Genomic DNA, 22,420 nt, shown 5'->3' with positions numbered 1-22,420 from the left:
TTAGTATGCTGTCTAGATTTGCCGTAGCTTTCCTCCCCAGGAACAAGTGTCTTTCAATTTCTTGGCTGCAGTCCCCGTCTGCGGTGATCTTGGAGCCCAGGAAAATAACATCTGTCACTACCTCCATTTTCCCCCCATCTATTTGTCAGGAAGTGAGAGGACCGGATGCCATGATCTTAGTTTTCTTAATGTTGAGTTTCAAGCCAACTTTTAGACTCTCCTCCTTCACCAGCATCAAGAGGCTCTTTAGTTCATCTTCACTTTCTGCCATGAGAGTGGTATCATCTGTATATCTGAGGTTGTTGATATTTCTCCCAGCAATCTTAATTCCAACTGGAGATTCATCTAGCCCTGCCTTTCCCATGATGTGCTCTGCATATAAGTTAAATAGGCAGGGTGACAGTATACAGCCTTGTCGAACTCCTTTCTCATTGTTGAAGCAATCAGTGGTTCCATGTCCAGTTCTCACTGTTGCTTCTTGAGCCGCATACAGGTTTCTCAAGAGACAAATAAGATGGTCTGGTACTTCCATCTCTTTAAGAACATGCCACAATTTGTTGTGATCCACACAATCAAAGGCTTTAGCATAGTCAATGAAGCAGAAGTAGATGTTTTTCTGGAACTCCCTAGCCTTCTCCATGATCCAGCGTATGTTGGCAATTTGACCTCTAGTTCCTCTCCCTCTTCGAAATCCTGCCTGTACTTCTGGTAGTTCTTGGTCCACATACTGCTGGAGCCCAGCTTGTAGGATTTTGAGCATAACTTTGCTAACATGTGAAATGAGTGCAATGGTGCGGTAGTTTGAACATTCTTTGGCATTCCCTTTCTTTGGGATGGGAATGTAAACTGACCTTTTCCAATCCTGTGGCCACTGTTGACTTTTCCAAGTTTGCTGGCATATTGAGTGTAGCACTTTTACTGCATTGTCTTTTAAGATTTTGAATAGCTCAGCTGGAATACTGTCACCTCCACTAGCATTGTTGTTGCTCAGACTTCCTAAGACCCGTTTGACTTCACATTCCAGGATGTCTGGCTCAAGGTCAGTGACCACCCCATCGTGGTTATCAGGGACGTTAAGCTCTTTCTTGTATAGTTCCTCTGTGTAATCTTGCCACCTCTTCTTAATCTCTTCTGTTTCTGTTAGGTCCCTGCCATTTTGGTCCTTTATCATGCCCATCTTTACATGAAATGTTCCCGTCATATCTCCAATTTTCTTGAAGAGATCTCTGGTCCTCCCTATTCTATTGTTTTCTTCTGTTTCTTTGCACTGTTCATTTAATAAGGCATTCTTATCTCTTCTAGCTATTCTCTGGAATTCTGCATTCAATTGGGGTATCTTTCTCTTTCTCGCTTGCCTTTTGCTTCCCTTCTTTCCTCAGCTATTTGTAAAGCTTCCTCCGACAGTCATGTTGCTTTCTTGCATTTCTTTTTCTTTGGGATGGTTTTAGTTGCTACCTCTTGTACAATGTTGTGAACCTCTGTCCATAGTTCGTCAGGCACTCTGTCTATCAGATCTAATTCCTTAAATCTATTTATCACCTCTACTGTATATTCACCAGGGGTATGATTTAGGTCATACCTGAGTGGCCTTGTGCTTTTCCCTACTTTCTTCAATTTAAGCCTAAAGCCACATATCTTAGGAACTACTGAATATTCTGTTTCACGAGCAATGATGCTGGCTAAAATACTTTGAGATCCTTGTATTATAACAAATGCACCTAGTAACTGGTCAACAGTTTTCTCAGGGCCATGCTCAGGCTCCTGGTTGAACTGGTGAATTTGCAATGGCCATGGACTCCCTGGAAGTTGAATGGGAAGAAGCTTATTCTAACCTTCACTTCTCGTGTTAAAGAGATACAGAGTGGGGGCTACACCCTTTTAAATGGCTAGTATCCCTGGTTTTAGTATCTGCATTAAAGGGAAAATCACCAGGTTAAACTTTCCTCTGTTGTGGAAGAAAAATTATTGGGAAAGATTCAACCCTAAGATTTCTGCTTGCCACAAAGCTGTCAGATGCAGAGAATGTCTTTTTCCCTAGACAGGTGACAAAGACTGCATTTAGCGGAATTTTTGTTGTATACTTGGGATTCCTTTCCACTAGCAAATCAATTTGAGATGAACAACTCATCCCTTCAGCTCCCACCCATTCATTCACTTTCCTACTAACTTCTGTTCCAGAAAAGTCAGGGAGGTTTCTCTTCCTCTTCCTTTCTGGCACTGTAAATGCTACTCTAAGAACAAGAAACCCAGAGAAATATAGCTTTCTCAAATTATCTGCCATCCTTAATATGGATCCATCCTTAATATAGATGCCAGATGATCTGGAAACTACATGTGCCAGGGCTTCAACTGCAGAAGCCATAAAAAGAGGCCTCATGGTGGACAAAAGTGAGATCTAGACTCATTGTGGCCCTGTTGGGGTCATTAATGGGCTCAAAATAATCAAGCTCATTTTCAAAATATTCTAATATTTGCTCAACCCAAACCTAAACTGAGGATGGAGAGGGGAGCTTACTTATTCCTAGTGGTACCCCTAATTCTTCCATGGTAAGAATGTGCTTGACGGTAAGAGGCTCACCAACAGAGTCCTTGAAGCACTGCATCTTGGAAAGTTCTGTCAGGAAGTCCTTCATATTTACGGTCCCATCCGCTTGGAGGAAGAGATGAAATACAGAGGGTCAGTTAAGAGACAAATGGAGGGAATAAGTCAAAAACCCCTAGGCAAGAGCATCTTGGATTGCCAAGGAATGGGGAGAGGGGGGTGCAATTATGCCTGGAGCAGACAAACACTTTCCTTCAGGCAGGTGTGACTTCCTGCTTATGGTGAGTAGATCACTGAGCAGAGCAACTGACTATTTCCACACATTTGGTCAGATTGAGTCACACCATGGCCAAGTCAGTGTCTTGCTGTCCCAATTCACAGTCTGCACAATGGGAACAGCAGCAACCTAATGGAATTTTGCAAAGACAAGATATTGTAAATATTTTGAGGGCTTTGCAAATCCACACTGGTTGGGTTTGCATGGCAGGTTGTGTCATCTGTCTCTCTTGACTGGAGTCACTGATCAGAGCAACAAAATCCAATTCAGTCCTGAATCCAGAAATAAGCAGTATAACCCAAAAGCAGCTGCAGCACCACAACTCTCTGAAGAACCTTTCCCCAAAAGGGATATTTGCAACCCACTGTCAAGAATGGGTTGTCAAGAATTGTTGAATCCAGGGTGAATTTTGCTAGAGTAGCCATGCCATTGCCACTCCACACAGCCTGCAGCCTTCTGGGTAGACCGAGCATGTGAACTGAAGCACATGTTCATCCTCCCTTTGTCAATGGTACTCACCACCCACATCAATGGCATGCACAACTTGCTGGAATTCTTCCTCCTTCAAATGGATGCCCATGTTACTCAGAGCAGCTCGCAGTTCATTCATGTGCAGCTGTCTGTCGTGCATTGTGCCAATGACACTTATGACGCGTTGCAAAGCTGCAGGGGGGCAAGGCAATGAATCAGACTTCATTCAGGTGAACTGTAAAGAATAGAGCTGGTGCACGAGAATGGAATTTCATCCATATGTCTGTCTCCTGGTTCTGCCATCCCCAGGAGACCCCTGCAAAACTGGCAAAATCTAGAGGGGTTTACTGTTTGCTACAGTAAAATCGAGAAAGGCTTTCATGGAATCTTAAAGAGTGATAAATACCTTGTGGCATAATCTTTATGAGCCAGAGCCTATTTGGCCAGATGCACCTAGAAGAGCCTAGACCTGCCCCAAATCTAGAAATCTTACACTGCAAATTGGCCATGTCTAAGGAAGCCTTGATGACCTATATTCTGGCTAGCACTGGATGAGTATAAGTGACCATCTACTATGCAGTGCCCTATCACAACTTTTAGGCAACTGTTGAATCAGCCAGTCATCCGTACTGTGCTTCCAAAAGGCAAGCTCAAATGTCCTTTCTCTGCTTCTAGATTTTTGGTCATGTGTAAGAAGAGTGATGTTTAGCAGGTATTAGGCAGCTATGAGAAATAATGGGATTAGGGATGGCACCATTTTTATTGGTCCCCAGCTGTTTTGAGCAGGGAATTGTTATTTTCAATTGAAAGTAACACTACATCTGAATTAAGGCTAAGGTATACTTTAGAACTGGGGTGGGAACACACAGCCAGTGTGTTCCATGAGAGGAAAAAGGACAGATATAACTATAAGGGCAAGGTGCTGAAGCGGGTGGTGGCTGGACAACTCCAGGCACTCTTGGAGGAAACTGACCATCTGGACACAATTCAGTCCAGTTTCAGACTTGGTTTTGGGACTGAAACAGCCTTGGTTGGGCTGTGGGATGGCCTTTGCTGGGAGAGCGACAGCGGGAATGCATCCTTGGGCATTCTGACTCTTTACTTATTTCAGCACCAGGCCAAAACTTTTTTTTTTACCCAGTTTTTTAAATGTTAGGTCACACACACACTCACACACAATCTATTGTATTTTAAATCAAGTACTGTTGCCTAGTTCTAATGTTTTGAATTCTACTGTATACTGCCTTGAGATTTTTTAAAAATATAAGATGGTATAATTTTTAAATAAATAAAGTAGATACTCAGACATCTTGAACCTCACCTCCCAGTAATTTGCACTGGCTATGTTTGCAGGGGCCTTTGGGAGTTGAGGTCCAAAACATCTGGGCATCTACCTTCTGCTGACTAAGCTATAACAACCACTTTCACCTTTTCTATCCCTACAACTCCTTCACCTGCACATTTGATAATCCTAACCCTCTCTCAATCCCCTTCCTCGCTGTACACTTTCACAGCCCAAGAAGAAAACCAAAGAAACAGAGAATATGTGTGTTGTGGGGAAAGAGAAGGTGGGAGACGTATAAGGATGTGCTTCAGTGATCTTCACTAATTTTCAAGTGGGAGCCACATTGCAAAACGCAAAACAAAACACACAAAAATCTGTGTGAGCGCCATAATAAGTTACTAAAATTAGCAAAGAAAAATCAAGTATAGAACTTCCTTTAACCTTCTGAACTTCAGTTTAGGTGTCCCAACCAGGGGGGCAGTACAAGTGGGAGCTGTAGTCAAAAACATCAGGAGGACACTAGACAGGGCAAGACTGATTTAGGCTTCAATACTATGCACATGTTTCTGGCAAACACCACTGAATGCAGAGGGATAGCTTCTGAGTAATCATAAATAGGATTGTACTGTTTTTATCTCCACTGAGCCCCAGCACCCAGCTAACTTCAATTGCAAGGAAAGAAAATAGTGTGGTACTTGAAGGGGAATAAGGAATAAAACAAAGATAAAGGAGCAGCTGCTGCAGGATGTGGGAAAGGACGTGCAGGAAACACAAGCAATTTCTATTGTCATATGAGAAAGACGGGAAGGAAAGTTGTGCATGGATGGGGTGCAGGGTTACATAAATAGGTCCTATCTACACCAACCCAGGTGTTATTTCCACTACATTCAATGGAGTTTACCCCACAAAAATGTGCAGAGAATGTTTGTGGGGGATATATATGTTTACCCTTCTGCCACCTTCAGTGCCTCCTTTCCCCCTCTTCACCCCATGGCTCTTCTTTCCCCTTCCTGAGGCAATCTATGTACCTGTCATCGATCCAGCTACCCATGCTCCCATCTACCCACTCCACTCACCCACCTGTCGTCCTCCAACTTTTTCTTCTTCCACCCTCCACCCACTCTGTTTCCCTATATTCATCTCCTGCTTCTAGAGTTGTTTCTCCCTCACTCGCTTTGCCTCCTGCCTGCTTATTGGTGTTATCTGGAAGCAGTCTGGGCAACTGAGGCAGTGGTTTTGGGTTTACTGGCTTATTCACTGCACATCAGGTGCCAAAAGGGCTTCTACTTACCTGTCCTGTTCTTGCTAAGCACCCCCCAATCTACAATTAAATTGGCATTTGCCAAGAAATACACCCCCATTAGCTTGCAGCTTTTAAATTGTCAATGATCATGATCATCATTTACCCCCCCCGCCCCATTTCTAAAAAAAAAAAAAAAAACCAGGGAAGAGCACTAGAAAGGGACATTGAAGGAGGCAGGGAAGGCAAAAGAAAGTTGAAATCATTGATGCCCCAACTGACATACCAGCCCCTTAGGGAAGGGAAACTTAAAATACTTTCCTGCTTTCATAAAGGAAAGGGTATACTTACCTTCCAGTTCCGTGAAATCCTTTGTTTTGCCCAATGCTAACAAAAAATCCTTGAAACCAATTTTGCCGTTCCCTGTAAAACAAGCATTTTGTTTTTTATTGTTGAATGTACAGAAGAGTTTGAGGCATGAGAGTGATTACTGTGTGAGATCATTATTTGTGTTGTTAAAACCAGAAACTGCACCCAATGGTTAGCTCAAACTGAAAGAAGGCATTAAGATGGCACAGTTAGCTGCCGTTTCTGTCCCGAGTGTCTGCCCTCATTCAGCCTTTGCCTCCTCACCAGACTGCACAAGTCCCCTGAAAACCACAGATGGAAAAAGCAGTCACCAGTGCTGGGCATATTCCACCATAATGGTGAGTCATTTTCAAACTTTCTAAATTTGCCAACAGTCTTGATTGCTAAACTTCTCCATATAGTAGAGCAGCTGTGTTGTTTATGTAAATTAAGCAACTCTCTTGGTGTTCATTTCATTTATGTAATTTCTGTTGCTGCTAGCAGTCATAGAGAGTGGCAAGAAATGGTGGGAGACTGAGACCCTTTCCATAACCACTTGAAATTTCACTGAGGGCCAAAGAGGGGACTAATTTGATCACACTTTTTAGAATGAATTGTTGCCTGGTTGTGCTTTGTGTGTATATCTTAGCTATCTTGCTTTCACCAGTCATACTCCATGTTTCAAACTTGTTTTTGTAAATGATTATGAACCACTTACAATGATTGTGAACCACTTACAGAGTCCAAGATCGATCCATCCATCCATCAATCAATCAAATATATAAATCTAGACTACAAATATGTTGTTATGGGGGGGGGGGGTCACTTTATTGCCAAAATTCTGATAATAATGAGTTTTGCTTGTAGAAAACCATGGGATATTCACTATAAATGCTGCTGCATCTTCCATCAGTACCTTCCAAACATGAAATTATTATTCAACAGGATGCTACTGGCCTATGGCTAAGCAAAGATGTTCATTGATAGATGTATTGATTCAGCTTTCTTTGTGCAGACTTGTCTTACTAAAGCTTTCTAAATTTTAGGATAGCCCAGGAGGTTATCAGAAATGGAAGGACCAAAAAACAAAAATCCACAACCCAAGAAGGATTTTGGGTTTGCTTGCTCACCATCAGTTTTGGCTGATTTGACTGCCTTGTTGAAGGTTGCATCAGGTAAGTGGACTCCCATATTGTCCAGAGCTTTCTCCAACTGGGTAATGGTCATCTTCTCAGTTTTTATATTTTCCACAACCTTCGTGGCATCCTGCAGTGCTGGAGAACATGAATTGTGAGGAGGAAGAGACGGTTGCCCAACTGATGCTATCCATCTGTGATGCACCATAGCCATGGTTGTATATATTCAACAGGACCCCCCAAAAGGTTACAGGAACAATGAGGTGTTGGGTTGATTATATCCACCCGCAAGACAATCTGTACTGAATTGCTTTTTAAAACAGGCTTCTAGCCTTTATGGCTGCAAAGACATGCTTAGACAGGTGAGAGGCATCCCTGCTAAAGTCTTGCAGCATCTAATATAGTGAGTCAGTAAGATTTCCAGGAACTGTGGGGGAGCTTGAACAGTTCTTTGTCCATCCCTAAGACATGCAGCACCTGCATGGTGCAAAAACAATAAAAATGACACAACAAATTATACAAAGTAAGAAAATAATGCCAATTCGCTTAAACTGTATAGGTCACAGGACTGAACCTTTCCCAGTGCAGAATTTCAACTGTCTTGGTAGAGAACTTCAGGTTTTTTGGGGAGTACACGCTCATTTGATCATATCCCTTGTGACAGCACTCATGCTATGCATGATTAATGCAGAAGGCTCTACTCTAGTTGGGTTGCAAGAATGGCTGCGCTTTGGAGAGCTGCTGCCCATCACATTGATTGTACTGGGGCTGGGCACAGTGGGCCTGTTCTCTGACCCAGAACCATCTGAATCAGGACCACAGACATTACAGGGAATATGTGGGAAGAGACAGGCCAGCAGCAGCTCAGGGCTGCTCTGTGATGCACAGCCAGACTTTCTGTGTCTTAAACTGTGTTGTATCTGAGAATGGTGGAGGTCAGGATTCATCTGTTTTATGACTGGGCAATATTATGCTAAAGCTCCTAGACTGCTGCCTTTCCTCAGTCTGGGTACCACCTGTCACTGGGAAGGCCATCAGGTCCTCCTGTGCCACAGAAGTTCCTGCCATGCTTGGATGTCCATCAATGCAACATCCTAGCACTGAGGTTCCCTAGGCATGGAGCATCCTGGCGGAAGCGTGCCCCATACATGGAGGGGCTCAGACTGCACTGTGGGGAGGAGCAGAGGCTGAGGAGTAGAGCATCTGCCAAGATAGGCCATTGCTGCTGAGTGGCAAGTGAGGAGGAGGAGGTGGCGGCGGCAGTGGCTGCCCCAGCCCCCTGGCTTTGTTTTGCTCATTCCCCACTCGCTTGGCACATGCCCTCCTAAACACAGACCTCCCTACACCCACATTCTCTTTCCTAACATTCCCAGTGCTTACCTATCAATTCTGAAAAGTGTGGGGCATGGGACAAAATCTTCAGGAATTCCATCCCATCGAGTTTCCCTGATTCTTGAATAGATTGAGGGAAAAGAAAAGCACAAGAAGGGATCAGATAGGAAATCTACAATTAAATTGGCATTTGCCAAGAAATACACCCCCATTAGCTTGCAGCTTTTAAATTGTCAATGATCATGATCATCATTTACCCCCACAATTTCTAAAAAAAAAAAAAAAAGCACACTACAGAGACATCCATGAAATTAGAAAACCTGCAGAAAATGTCACCATAACTAAACAAGAAGAACATTACCATGAGAAATGCATAAGCATCCCTGTGTTTGTCATGAAAGACAGCCCGGCTTTGTACATGTCCCAAAGCAAACAGATGCAAATCCCTGAAAGGTTCTTGAGAAGCACCCAGGCTGGTCTCTCACTACTCTCCTGAGATGAAAGAAATATATGTGCTGTCCAGGTGAAAGGAAAGGCAGAAGCAGCAGGAGCTTCTCATGTGCCCACCCCTTGGCATACTATCCTTTTCCAGCAAGGACTGAGACTTCTTATCCAAGCCTTCCTAATGCAAAGGTGATGCGGTGCATGCTGCTGCCTTTGAAGATTCTGAGACTTGTAGTTCCAGTTGCATCCTGAGCAGGCAAGTGGCACTCTGTGTGTTATTCCCAGCAAGGATGCTGAGGAAGAAGAAAACTGATGTTCCCCACCTGACCCCGCTGCTCCAAAGGAGATAGCTTTTACCCTTATACTAACACAGGGCCCCTAGTTATTTTGACTGAATGACAAAAGAGCCATTCAACACCCTTGAATGTAGTCTAGGGTTGATAATGGGTAGGAGGATGAAGGATACAATTAGACATACAGGAAACAAAATAGTGGGGTTGTGCTGAATAGATTGCCTGACTCATGGACTGGCATTCAGCCTATTCTTGATGGGGTTGGGCTCCTGCACTGTTCGTGGTTGTTCAGGTGGTAGAAATGGTGAGGAGCGCTTCCGTACACCAGCTGTGACCTTGCCTGGATTACTCCAACCTGGCAACATGTACTCCCTCATACTTTGACATAGCAATCTGCTGTTTGTGGGGCTACCCTTGGAGATCATTTGGAAACTTCAGTTGCTGCAACTCGCGGCACCCAGGCTGCTAATCTTTGCACATGATTACAACAGATCTGCACAGGCTAAATTCAAGGGTTTAGACTTGAAAGCTCTAAACAGTCTAAGGACTGGATTATCTGACGGGATGAATTTGCTTGATGAGGCCCTTCTGAAGACACCCTTATCTGCAGAGGCTGAGCCATGGGGCACATGGGAAAGGGCTTTCTCCTGGACCCTCCAAACAATGGGCTGAACTTCCTCTATAGCTGTGATGCTGACTTTCTGTGTCCAAGAAGGGGACCAAGGTACATCTTTTTGACAGGGATTTTTAAAGTATTGTTCATTTTAGAGGCTGTTTTTAATGCTTTACTGTGCTTTTATTTGTTTAGGTTTTTTATTACCTGAACTTTTGATACAGTGTCTCAGTTCACTCCAGAAAGGTAATATAGAAATACAGAAAATAAACAACACTAGGACCACAACAGCCATTGTTTGAAATCTGCCTCTAGCAGCTGTGCTGATTTGTTTTTCATTTTTATTCTACAGTAAGTGCATCCAGATCTTCATTAAATCCTCCTCCTCCCTCACTAGAGTGCCCATCTTAGATGGCTCCCCTGTGCCTATTCTATGTCAAAAATGACAAAAGACACAGCTGCTAGATACAGGTTTAAAGTAATATCTGTTTTGGCAATCCAATATTATGGTACGATGTAGGTAGTGTCGTCCCCCCCCCCCCCCCCGACCAACCTGTGTTTATTTATTTACTGAATATCCTTGTATCTGCCCTTACATTTGGTCTCCCAGCCAGGCTGCCGAACAGCTCAGCCCCTGCTTAGCCACCTTGATTCAGGAGCATGGCGCATCGAATGCTGCATGCCACCATACTGCTCCCCCATTCACCCGGGCTGCCAATTTGAGGACAGGTTGCTCCATCCCACATGATGACATGGGAGGCATTAACAACTGAGCTCACTCCTGTTGCATTGCACAGCCTTTCCTTGGGTTCAGCTTTTCAGGTATACCAGATGGAAGATATTCTGAAGACAGAGGATGGAAAAGAGATGGAAGGCAGCATATTGGACAGGAAGGTAGACAAAGAAATGAATGGTGTGATGCACTTTTAAATACGTTCATCATCTTAGACAGAAAGGGAGGTTTAAAAATAAATGCCTCACCATCAATGGAAGTGGAAGCCAGGGCTGTCTGGAGCTCATCAGGTGACAGCCGGATGCCCAGGTCTTCTAGGATACCTGGTAGGTCCTCCTTCTTAATGTTCTCTTTGCAGATCTTGTTGATGGTACTGAAAGCGCTGTGCAAAGCTGCAGGAACCAAGCTGCAGTTACATTGAGGAAATCCATTTCACAATTTGGGAGCAATACAGGAGGAGCCCTTTTGCATATGCCCAACTCATGAGCCCCTGTGGGCGATGGTGACCTTAAAGGTCTCTCCCACAGATCTTAATACTGGGAATGTTCATAATCAGAGAAACCTGCTAGCCAGTTCCTAACACTAACAGCTTGAACTGAGCCCAGAAAGCATTCAGCAACCAAGTCAGATCTTTCAGGACAGGTGAAAACTGGACCTGATGGCATATAACAGTTAGTTGCCATAATTTGCACTAACTGAAGCTTCAGGACACTACCCGAGGGGTCGCGCCATTCAGGGCGCATTGTAGTATTCTAAGCATGATGCAACCAAGGTATGGATAGCTGCTGCAAAATCACACCAAATTCAGGAAGGGTCAAAGCCACACATAATTGTGCAAATGCAGTTCTTATCACTACTGCCACCTGAAAATCCAAGGGCAACAAAGGATCAAGGAGCACTCCCAAACTTCAGTTGTGATCCTTCAGGGGGAATAATATAACCCCTTCCAGAACAGATTAAATCCCTGAGTGAGGCATTCTACTGAGCAATAACCATCAGTCTTGTTGGTTTAATTTCAGCTTGGGCAGAGCAGGGGGTTGGACTTCATAGGCTAAGGGCTTCTTTGCACAAAGCATCCATTCTGCATTTGTTCTCCCTCACGCATGGAAGTTTGCAGGGCTTTTTTGCAATATCATCATTCTTTCAGGGTCTTTCTGGTATTTTTCAGCATTTTTCTTTGGCTTTGTAAATACCAGAGCCAACAAATCTGGTATTTCCCTAGATGGCACCATTATTTGCTATAGAGGCCTAGTGTACTTTATTCATGTAATGGAACATACAGAAAGGAAGGGAGGAAAACCTTGTGTAAAGGGCATTCTAACCATCCTGCAAAAGAACTTTAACTTTGGTAAAGCACCGAGTTATATGCCTCCTCGTAGAGAGACCCTTAATGGTCCTTTCCAACTATGCGATTCTATCAGAATCAAGGGAGGTGTCAAGGAAAAGTGATCTTTTCCTTCATCTACACATGCTCTCAACTTCTCATGAACTATTGAGATCTTACTGGGTGCTTGTGGCTTAACATGGAGACAGTTTATCTGGCCAGGGCGACTTATTTTATATTGTTATTTTTTGTATTTTAACTTTATGTTGTGAGCCGCCCCGAGGCTTCGGCGAATGGGGCGGCATAGAAATGTTTTAATAAATAAATAAATAAATGATTTTTTCCTGTAGTCTTTATTTTATTTTTTATATTTATATTCCACTTTTTTTCCTTTCAAGGGACTCAAGGTAGCTTACATAATTCTCCTCCTCCTTTCAATCTTATCCCCACAACAACAACCTGTGGGGTAGGTTGGGCTGAGAGTCTGTGACTGGCTCAAAGTCACCCAGTATGTCCCATGGCTGAATGGGGACTAGAACCCAGATCTCCTGAGTCCCAGTTGCGCACTGTTAACCACTATACCACACTGGTTCTCACTGCTTACCATTAAATTCTGCAAAGGACTGGCTACCAGTTATGCTGATGATAACATCTTTAAAATCTACTGTTCCATCTCCTATAAGAAACACAATTGAATAGAAGACTGGTGGAAAGAAGCACGCATGGAAAATCTAGCTGTTTCAAATATACCGGTGATCTCTTATGTCTGGTTCCCCAAGATGTTGAATTATCTTATTGTACTTTAGTGGCTCTTAATAATAATAATGCTTTGCCTGATGTTGAGATGCCACTTGAAACTGCAATCTTCGACATATGTACTAAGGAGCATCATTAAACACAATGGGATTTACTTCTGAGTAAACATGCATAGGATTGCACTATTAGAGTAGTGAAACGGCTTCATGCAGAATATATCAGGCATCAAGATGAACAATACTTCTACAATACAGATTGATAATCGCTATTAATTATCCTCATATAGCCATTCTGGATGAGAGGAGAACAGATAATGGCTTGCTTAAGCTTAGCTAGTGACAGAAGCAAAACTGAATAGAGAACCTCAGAACTCAAACACTTAGTGTTACTGTGAGCCTTTATGTTATTGTGACCCTTTGTGTTATTGTGACAGAAATCATTGCATAGATGTGGTGGCTGAGAAATAGGCTCCTATTGCAACATCAGCAGGATTACATTCCCTTTGCCCAGTGTTGCTAATACAACTTGGTACCTTCCCACATCACCCAAGTCCCGCAAAATGGCAAAACTGAGCAGTATGTCCGCATTTTGGCTATGCTTTCCAACACCTGCACACAACAAGCATTGTTTGAAACCAGAGTTGTAATCTCACCTGCAACTGTAACTGAGCCTTGCAGCACCTGGAGCTCTTCTGGTGTTAGTTTTATGCCTACACTGGCCAGGGTTCCTGGCAGGTCATCCACATGGATATGGCGGTCTTTGATGTTACTCATGGCATCAAAAGTATCCTTCAACACTGCCAAAGGAGGAAGTAAACTTGGTCAATTTCCATTTTTTTGGAAATGGAGACTCAAATGACATGTGGTTGCATGATTCTTTTGCTTAATAATGTAGCCATATAATTGATCAGCAGATGGAAAAGCAGCGTGGAGGAATTAGCAAGGTGATGTGCTCAACAGTGCTCTTTCCTTTTTGCTTACCCTCAGCCTCCGACAGCTGCTTTGCATTAAAACAAGCTTGTCAGGATAAAGAATCACCCATCTGAGGATCATGTTAGAGTCTGGATATTTATTTATATACTGTTCAGTAGCCAAAAAGGCTCTCTAGACAGTTCACAATGTTAAAATACAACACAACAATACCACAAGTAATAATCAACTCTATATAATAATCAGTCACTTATAAAATCAAACAAACAGCAACTGTATCAGATCAGTCTGGAGGTATAAAAGCTGTACAAGATACAGTATAAAAGTTAAGGATAAAAATGTAATTAAAACTGAGGGATTGCTCTAGGTACAGTAGCAAAGAAAGTTATCTCACAGTTCACAGTCATGAAACTGGTAAACTTAAAATCCTAGTTTAACTTTACCGATTCCTTCAGGGAGCTCTGGAACAAGAGTTAAAATCCTCATGAATTCTCGGAAATTCACCTTGCCAGAACCTACAAGGCAAAACATAGATCAGATTAGGTATTGAGCAAAACATGGTGTGTTTGTGGCAGTCCCAGAACTCCAGTCATATTTGGAATGCTTACTGTCAACCTGGGCCGTCTTCATCACTTCCTGCAGTAATTCACTGGCTGCTGGAAGATCCATGGTATTCAGGGTGGAGTTGAGAGCATGGAGATCAAAATGGTCACCTTTGAGCTTGTTCAGAGCCATGCAGGTGAGCTGCATTTCTATACAAAGACAATCGAGAGTCAGAAACACAAGACAAACAGCAAACTCTTCGCAAGATGGCTCCCTTCAGACTTGTTGAATTACCACCCCTTGCCACCTCCAGCCAACATGTCAATTGGGTATGCTGGCTGGGAATGAGAAGAGTTCTGGTAAAGCAGTGCCTTGAAGACACCAGCTGGGAGAAATGGTAATTGTGTCATGGGGGAGCCATAAGAGGAAAATTTATTAAAATAATTGCATCTAAAATAATATATATGTAACCAGAGTTATTGATCTTTCTCAGTCTTCTCAAAAATTACAATGTCTTAGTTTATTTAATCTTTTATTTCTTTTAAGGTGTGGGTTGGCTTCATTTTTATAATGTACAATAAAAATAGATAGTAAAATGTATTTGGGGCTTGGAGAAAGCTAGCCCAATAAAGCATTTTGCAAAAAAAAAAAAAAAAGCTAAATAAATAAGAGTTTTCATTTCACAATTCAACAGGTGGATTCTCCTTCCTCATTCCAAATTCAAGTCCATGAGAGGCAGGGAAATTAATTAATTAGCCTACTTTACAGAGGTGGTTATTGTGAAGATAAAAATGGAGTGGAGGAGAGCTAGGTAAACCAGCTTAGGTTTTTCACAAGAAGAAAAAAAAAGACAGGCTATAAGTACAATGTAGTGGTGGTAATCCTGGTAATTCCCCCCCCCCCTTCTGTTCTTTTGTTCTACATCCTGAGGGTGTTTCCTTTCTATCAGGAAAGGAATCTGCTACCAGCACCAGAACAGTTGAATAACCTGACCTTCTCCAGGCATCTAGTTCATAAGAAATCTGAAGCTACCAAGTGTTCTGTGTCACCTAAGCTGAGATCTTTTCCACTGTTTTCTGATAGCTCTACTTACCTGGGTTAGTGATAAAAGTACTGGTATGGGTCAACCCCCTAATAAAGTCCTTCAGGTTCACCGTATTATCATCTGAAAGCACAAAGGAGAAGGAAGGTGTAAAAGAGAAGAACTTAGTGAACTAGAAGGAAAACACTGTGTACATTACAAACCAGAGTAGTGATTGGCTTGTCTTAAATCTGAACTGGTTATTTAATGAATAGTTTACCTGTGAGTCTGATTATCAGTGTGGGTGTGTACACATATCCACACCACCCCCAGGCTCCAGATAGGTCCCTCATTTCATCCTCAACAGATACTCACCATCAATAATGCAAAAGGCTAATACATCTGATATTTCATCAGAGGGCAAATTGAAGTTGAAGCTCTTCATAAGCACCTGCAATTCTTCCACACCAATCTTCCCATTTTCTAGTTTGGCAAGGATGTCAAAAACATCTGTCAGGGCTGTGGGAGACAAGGGAAGGCAGAGCAATGAGGAAGAGGTCAGGCAGCAAACAAACTACAGGGAAGCTTCAGCTGGGCAACTAATGCTGCGCAAAGTCCAAAATGGCTCCAAGTGGTTTCCAGTTCAACTGCTGTTATCTCCCCCACCCCACCTCACCCGCACTCCCACCCCACCTGGACACTTCTGGGAACATTTGTTAGATGATTACTTTGCTGAAGAATTATCTGGCACTTTTTCACACCCCATTCCAATACACAGGACTGTCCAGATGAGAGCCAAGACAATTAAGGCAGACAACTGTCCTGGGGTGGCCATGTCTCCTACTTTACAGCCATGTATTTATTTATTTAGCAAAATACATGTATTTTATATATCTAGTCACTATGAATACTGTTCCAGGCAATGTAATACAAAAAATAACAAAGTTAGAATTAAATATTCAAACTGAACAATACAAATTAAAAAAAAAACCAAATAAAAATAAAAGACAAATAAAAGCAGTTCAATAAGACATAAATGGCAATACTCAAAAGATTAAAGTCCCATCTGGCAGCAAATCAGCCTAGATCATGAAAGTGAGCCAGAAGACAAATGTCTTTGCCCACTGGTGGAAGGGTAACAGAGATTGGGCCGGGCCAGCCTTCTTGGCAAGAAGATTCAAAGCCTGGCAACAGCCACCTGGAAAGCCCTTTTTTGTGTTCTAATCATGGAGTCATGAAACCTCAGACAACACAAAGAAAAACCTTTTTTGTTCTCTTCCTCAACTTCCACCAAGATTGTGGATAGCATATAACGGTCAAAATGGAAGCTGAAAACCTGAGCAGTATGTGGGGTGGGGTGGGGTGGGGTGGGGGTGGGGGTCCTTCACTCTCCCAGAGGGAACTGTTGGAGAAGATGGTGTCTATTTGTTTGGACAAGTACAGGGTTGAAGAAAAAAAAAACTAGCGTGTATGTAGCTGTAGAAGAATCTGCTCCAAGATACAAGAGAGGGGACCAGACCTGTATCTTGAAAGGGTCATCCTTAGATAAGGTATGAAAGGAGGGAGAAATATTCCTAGACTGGTAAGGGAGGAAGCCCATGTGAAAGTGGTCATGTGATGAAGTAACCTATAAAAGCTTTGTTCAAATTGTGTCCTGTGCAGTTCTAAGGCATTCTGCTTTGCACATGTAAAATTAATATTACCTTGCTGTCACTCTAGTCTTGCTAAATATTACAAACTTGATTTTTCCCTACCTGAAGAGGTTGGACCCATTTCTTGCAGGATCTACCAGAACTTAGACCAAAAGAAGCTACCCCCTTACCTGCAGATGTTCGAAACTGCTCACTTCTTGTCAAAGCCCGCAAGAACTCATTGAATTTTGTTTGCCCAGTTTCTGCAAGTTACCATAAGGGCTGGGATTACAAACATTGCTATTGAAAAATTTCATGATAATTTTTAATGTATTAGCAAAACTGAAAGGGAATAGACTGAGGCTCTGGACTCATCAAATCTCTACTTGAAAGGAGTTCAACAGGAATCTAAAGTATTGTAAAAGAACCCTTCTCTTAACTGCCCTTTTTACTAGGGACACTTTCTGCTTTCTGGCAAATCACTGTCCTTATTCTGCCTTTTGGAACATTTTTAGGGAGGACTTTCTTTTTCCTTATTAGCATGAGCTGCTGGCATTCCCATTTTTTAGGTTTCAATTAGTGCAGTGCCAAAAGCTGTGCCCTGGTTTGCCAAAAGATTTCTTCCTCCCTCTCATTCTCAGGCCATTCCCTCTGAATCATTTTTGGTGAGGGTTTTGGGGTTACTGTATCATGATGATGTGGCTAATGGTGCTGTGTGTATTTTGCTTCCTGTCACACAACTGTCCAGTACAGGGCAGCCTCTCATGGGACCATGGAAGTTGCAGACTGTTGGGGAAATGATTGCACATTCAAAGGCAGGAGGCACACACAGTCACAGACACCACTTACACAGCTAGTGTAAGTTCAAGAACCCCACATCCACTGAACATTTTACCAACATTGTCTTCTCCTTTAAGAAAATGTTAACAAGCATTTATTTATTTATTTATTTAAAGATGTATATGCCGTCCCCTTGCTACAAAGCCTCGGGATGGCTCACAAAAATAAATTAATACAAAACAATAACAATTACTATTAAAACCTGGAAACACACTGGTTGCACAATTAAAACCTATAAATATTAAGAATTATTAAACTACTGTTTGAATAAAAAGGTCTTGGCCTGGTGCCAAAATTTTTTATAAAATTGAAAGAGAAAGCCTGAAAAAAAATACGCAGAATAAATTCCAGGCATAGCACTCTAGCTTCAACCTCTGTCAGGGTTCCAGATTGTGGAAGTTGCATAGGTGAGCTTAGCCAAATATGCTCACAAGACCTTTGCAGGTCACACTTAACACACGAAGGTCTCCGAGCTAGCCAGGCAGATGGGACGCTGGGGGAAAGGGGTGTCCCTAGATTAGCCCTATGTGTGACGCAGATGGATCCCTCCATAGGGGCCCTTTCTAGTTCAAACTTTGGCTTTAGGAAAAAACACTCTTTACTTTCAAACTGGTTCTGAATATTGATGTCTGCAACAGATTTCAGACCACTGCATTCAAGTCTGCAAGAAGATCTTATGTCCCAGAAAAAGGGAAATTTCATCTCAAAAGTTCCAAATATTAAGGAACACATTGTTCTGAAGGTTATTCTTACTTGCTATTATTATTAAAGTTATTGTTATTATTAACCATTGTCACTAAAATTCTCTAAAAAGCAGAGTTTTCTGTAGAACTGCTAAGATGCTACAACTAGCCAATTCCTTCCATTTGGTCACTTACCAGTCATACATATCGAGTTCAGTACCTGGGCGATCACCTGGTTAGCCATGTGCAAGCTGAAACTGTTCAGATTTCCCTTTGAACTCCTTGACCTCACCATCTTGTGTTCTTCAATTAATTTGAGAGCAAGGATCGCATCCAGCACAGCTGCAGGCAGGAGCAACAGCAACACCACTTTAAAGCCATGCTCAACTGGAGATGGCTTCACTCTGTGACTCCATTAAACCCATTTGCTTTGGTCAAAACTTCCTTACAGAAATTATGGGTGAGAAACCCTTTTCAGCCCCAGGGAGCATTGGCTGCTGGGAAGACTGTCAGGGGATGATTGTCTGAAGTGGGCAAAAGCAAAAACCACTCTTCCTTTTTGTCATTCGTTCATCCATAAAAAGCCAGCCAGAGCCATCTCTTATTTGCCTTTGCTGCAGCAGAGCTCTCTTGATACTTTACCTGAATAATTTTTGAACCGCCTGGTTTCCTTCATGGCTGAAATCAGTTCCTTGGGATCGACAGTCCCATCAGCTACAGAAGAAAAAGAGAAATTACACAATCGTGCTAGTACAACCAGCACCCAATAGGTCTAAATGTCCCCTAATACCACCTCACCTGAAAGGGCAACATACAGTATACTTGATGCATCCCCAGCAAATCCATGGCCAACCTCTTTGAGGAAGGAAAATCTCTGCCAATCACCTCTTTTTCTCAGTAAAAACCTGCAGATGACGGCATAGCCAGGAAGCCAGCCAGGTTCTCAGCTTCAGCCATGGATTTGTTAGGCAGCTATAGGTACGTCTCAGTCTCGGTGTTAAGCCGCTATGGGAACAATCATACTAGACACTCTTTCAGGTTGTTCTGACCATGATGGAGTTAATATATGTAAAACACCCTGATAATCTTAAAACCACATTAAGCTTCAAAAACCTGCTCATCAGGAGGCCTCTTCTTGCCTTGCCATGGCCAGCCCCTACTGGGATGGGTAATTCAACCATACCTGAGGACCAGTCTGTCACTGCTGAAACAGAAATACAGTGCTGCCTTGGCTCACAAACTCCTTGGTTCACAACCAAATCGGGTCACAAACAAAAATTTCATTAAAATTTTGACTTGGGTCACAAACTCCGCATTGGGTGGCAACCAAGATCGCGGCCATCTTCCCACCCACCCCAAGTGGGGAGATGGCCACGATCGCAGTTTATTTATTTATTTATTTATTTATTTATTAAAACATTTTTATGCCGCCCCATTCGCCGAAGCCTCGGGGCGGCTTACAACAGTTGCATTCGTGCAGGGAAGATGCGCATGATCATGGGTGCGCTCCTGCAGGAAAGACGGGCACAATCTTGGCCATCTCTCCCCCACCCCAACCAGCATGTTCGCGGCCATCTTCCCCCGCCCCACTGAGTGGGAAGATGGCCACAATCGCAGTTGCATTCATGCAGGGAAGACATAGAGCAGCTGATGACAGAAGAACTTGCTGAACTCCAGAGTGAGCAGCAGAAGGCACTTGCTGAGGAGGATTCCACGGAGGAAGAGGAAGGCAGGGAGGAGGTTAGCAGTGATGTGATACAATCCATTATGAAAAAATGGAATAAGTGCCAGGATTTCTTTGAGAAGCACCACCCCAACATAACTGTAACGAACAGAGTGTTGATGAACGATAACGTGGTCTCTCATTTCCGGAGGGTTATGCAACCCAGGAAAAAACAAGTGACTATAGACAGATTTTTCACCGAAATTGACCCCTGCAGCTAAGAGACAAAGAAGAGAGGAAACTCCTGAAAGAGATCTCCCCAGTGTCCTTATGGAGGGGGACTCTTTCTCAAAACAATAACCTCTCCCAGAACTAGGTTAGTGTTCTCCACTGTACTTTACAGTACTTTGTTACTTGGTTGTTCTTTGTCACTTTGTTTCAAATTTTTATGATTAAAAAAAATAATTACAGAATGGATTAACCTTATTTACACTGAACTTTATGGGGAAATTTGACTTCGGTCACAGCCAATTTGGGTCACAACCAGAGTTGTGGAACGGATTAAGTTAGTGACCAAGGTACCACTGTACAGCAAAACTGCCTGCACTCAGAATAGCTATTGCCTGGGCTTGCCCCTTCCAGGCACCACTCATTCTGTCATGCAAAATCATAGAATGGCCAGTGAGCTGACGAGGTTCCTGAGAATGGAAAATGACATGTTCTCTGTCTCACATGTTCAATATGTTTTGCATTGTACATGACTTGTGTTGTTTACCTGGAACAGGCTAAGTAAAACAGCCATAATTACTTCTATTATTACTTTTGTCTCTCCTGCAATAGAAGTAGAGAGTTTTTATTTTGAGCTAATTTTTCTTTTTGATTGGTCACAGAAGAAATATAAATGTTCCTTTTATTCATTACATACATCATTGGATAAAGGAATTCAATGAATCCTTTGCTTATATGCTATTTATTGAACTGATCAGTTCAGTACAAATATATTCTGGTGTGATTTAAATGAAAGAGGTAATCATACAAACATTGAGAATTATTGAAGTTATTCTTTGCTTGTCTGTCAGTGCAAGTGTAACATCATATGGGGAAATAAAGAGGAGACACGGGGAATAACAGAAAAACGTTATTAATAAGGCTCCAAAACTAGAACAATAATCTTAACAAGTTTAGGACACTTGTTGGGGAAAGGAGAACGCTAAAGAGGGCTATTAAGCCAGTTTGTCAGTGCCATATATGGTAAGATATGAGTGGATTATATGGGTTCATGTCTCTTAGATTTGACATCCACCTAATTTGGGGATGCAAGATGATCACTGCATCTACAAAAAAAGAACTTGTAAAGGCTGCAACCCTATATGTGGTTGTGTTGTAAGAGACATTTAAAAGTCAGATTCTTTTGAGAAGTAGCTAAATACATAGTCCTCCCTAATTTACAAGAGTATGCCAAATCAGGATAGTTTGATTATGTAAAGCTCACAGAGGAATGAAGGCAGAGAAACAATAAGATTCACAATGGGAGATCTGTAGCATGCGTGTCTGTGTGTCTGTATATATGATGAGTGTATGTTAAGAGGTGCAACTTCAATGGGAACTACTGAAACTGATAAACAATTGAACCCTGATCATCATCCTGAAACCTGGGATCCTGTGATGGTTTGTGAACAAACTACTACTCCTGGTTGCATCTTGTTAGAGATAAAAGAGCAAGCCAAGCATTTCTAGCAGCACTTGGGCTGAGATTCTGAAAACAGCAGGCCATGTTGGCTGGGCCTATCTCCACGTTTGCATATTATTATTGTATTTTATGTTGCTCTCCAGTAATGTTTTACTGATACTTTGCTTAGTGTTTATCATAAACACCACATGCTTGAAGTGTGTGATGACCATATTAAGTGGGCCAGATCCAGCAAGGTGCAAGTGATTAAGCTCAAAGCAGAAAGGTTACATAACATATGGCAAGGCACTGTCAGGGGACCATGGCGAGACATAAATGAAGACCAGAGCAGGGCCTTGAAATGTATAGCAGTGGAAGAGAAGGCTATAGATCACACGATATTGGAAGGAAGAGGGATGAGTTCAGTTTTCAGGAGGATTTGATAGCTGACTGATGATATGAGCCCTGCGTGGCTACAGAGAGGCAAGGTCATGAATCCTATCAAACTGTGTAAGACAGAATTTAAGGTGTGGGGATCAAAAGACTGGGATGAAAAAATCTTGTGTTGTTGTTCCTGTCTATTCTTAGTGTTGGGACTCAAGGTGGATATTTTATAGAAAATACCTCCAAATTTTTGGAAATCGTTT

General features: G+C 42.4%; 1 protein-coding gene across 8 annotated transcripts in view; it reads right to left on the bottom strand.

Annotated features, from left to right (window-relative positions):
• The window catches only part of EFCAB13 (EF-hand calcium binding domain 13), a 114,670-nt gene that overhangs the window by 62,512 nt on the left and 29,738 nt on the right, over nt 1-22,420 (bottom strand). For all 8 annotated transcript variants that reach the window (XM_044447181.1, XM_044447183.1, XM_044447182.1 and 5 more), the window contains 14 exons: nt 19,084-19,155; nt 18,637-18,783; nt 17,110-17,181; nt 15,663-15,806; nt 15,360-15,431; nt 14,332-14,475; nt 14,167-14,238; nt 13,447-13,590; nt 10,963-11,106; nt 8,680-8,751; nt 7,294-7,437; nt 6,167-6,238; nt 3,339-3,482; nt 2,579-2,650 (listed from right to left, as the gene is read on the bottom strand). In XM_044447181.1, the coding sequence (XP_044303116.1) occupies nt 2,579-2,650; nt 3,339-3,482; nt 6,167-6,238; nt 7,294-7,437; nt 8,680-8,751; nt 10,963-11,106; nt 13,447-13,590; nt 14,167-14,238; nt 14,332-14,475; nt 15,360-15,431; nt 15,663-15,806; nt 17,110-17,181; nt 18,637-18,783; nt 19,084-19,155 (1,515 nt within the window). The remainder of the gene's footprint in view (nt 1-2,578; nt 2,651-3,338; nt 3,483-6,166; nt 6,239-7,293; nt 7,438-8,679; nt 8,752-10,962; nt 11,107-13,446; nt 13,591-14,166; nt 14,239-14,331; nt 14,476-15,359; nt 15,432-15,662; nt 15,807-17,109; nt 17,182-18,636; nt 18,784-19,083; nt 19,156-22,420) is intronic.

The sequence above is a fragment of the Varanus komodoensis genome, unplaced genomic scaffold (assembly GCF_004798865.1).
Source record: "Varanus komodoensis strain SLA01 unplaced genomic scaffold, ASM479886v1 scaffold50, whole genome shotgun sequence".
In the NCBI taxonomy this organism is placed as follows: Eukaryota; Metazoa; Chordata; class Lepidosauria; order Squamata; family Varanidae; genus Varanus; species Varanus komodoensis.
Note: the sequence above shows the minus strand (reverse complement) of the source record. Positions and strands in the feature narration are given on the sequence as shown.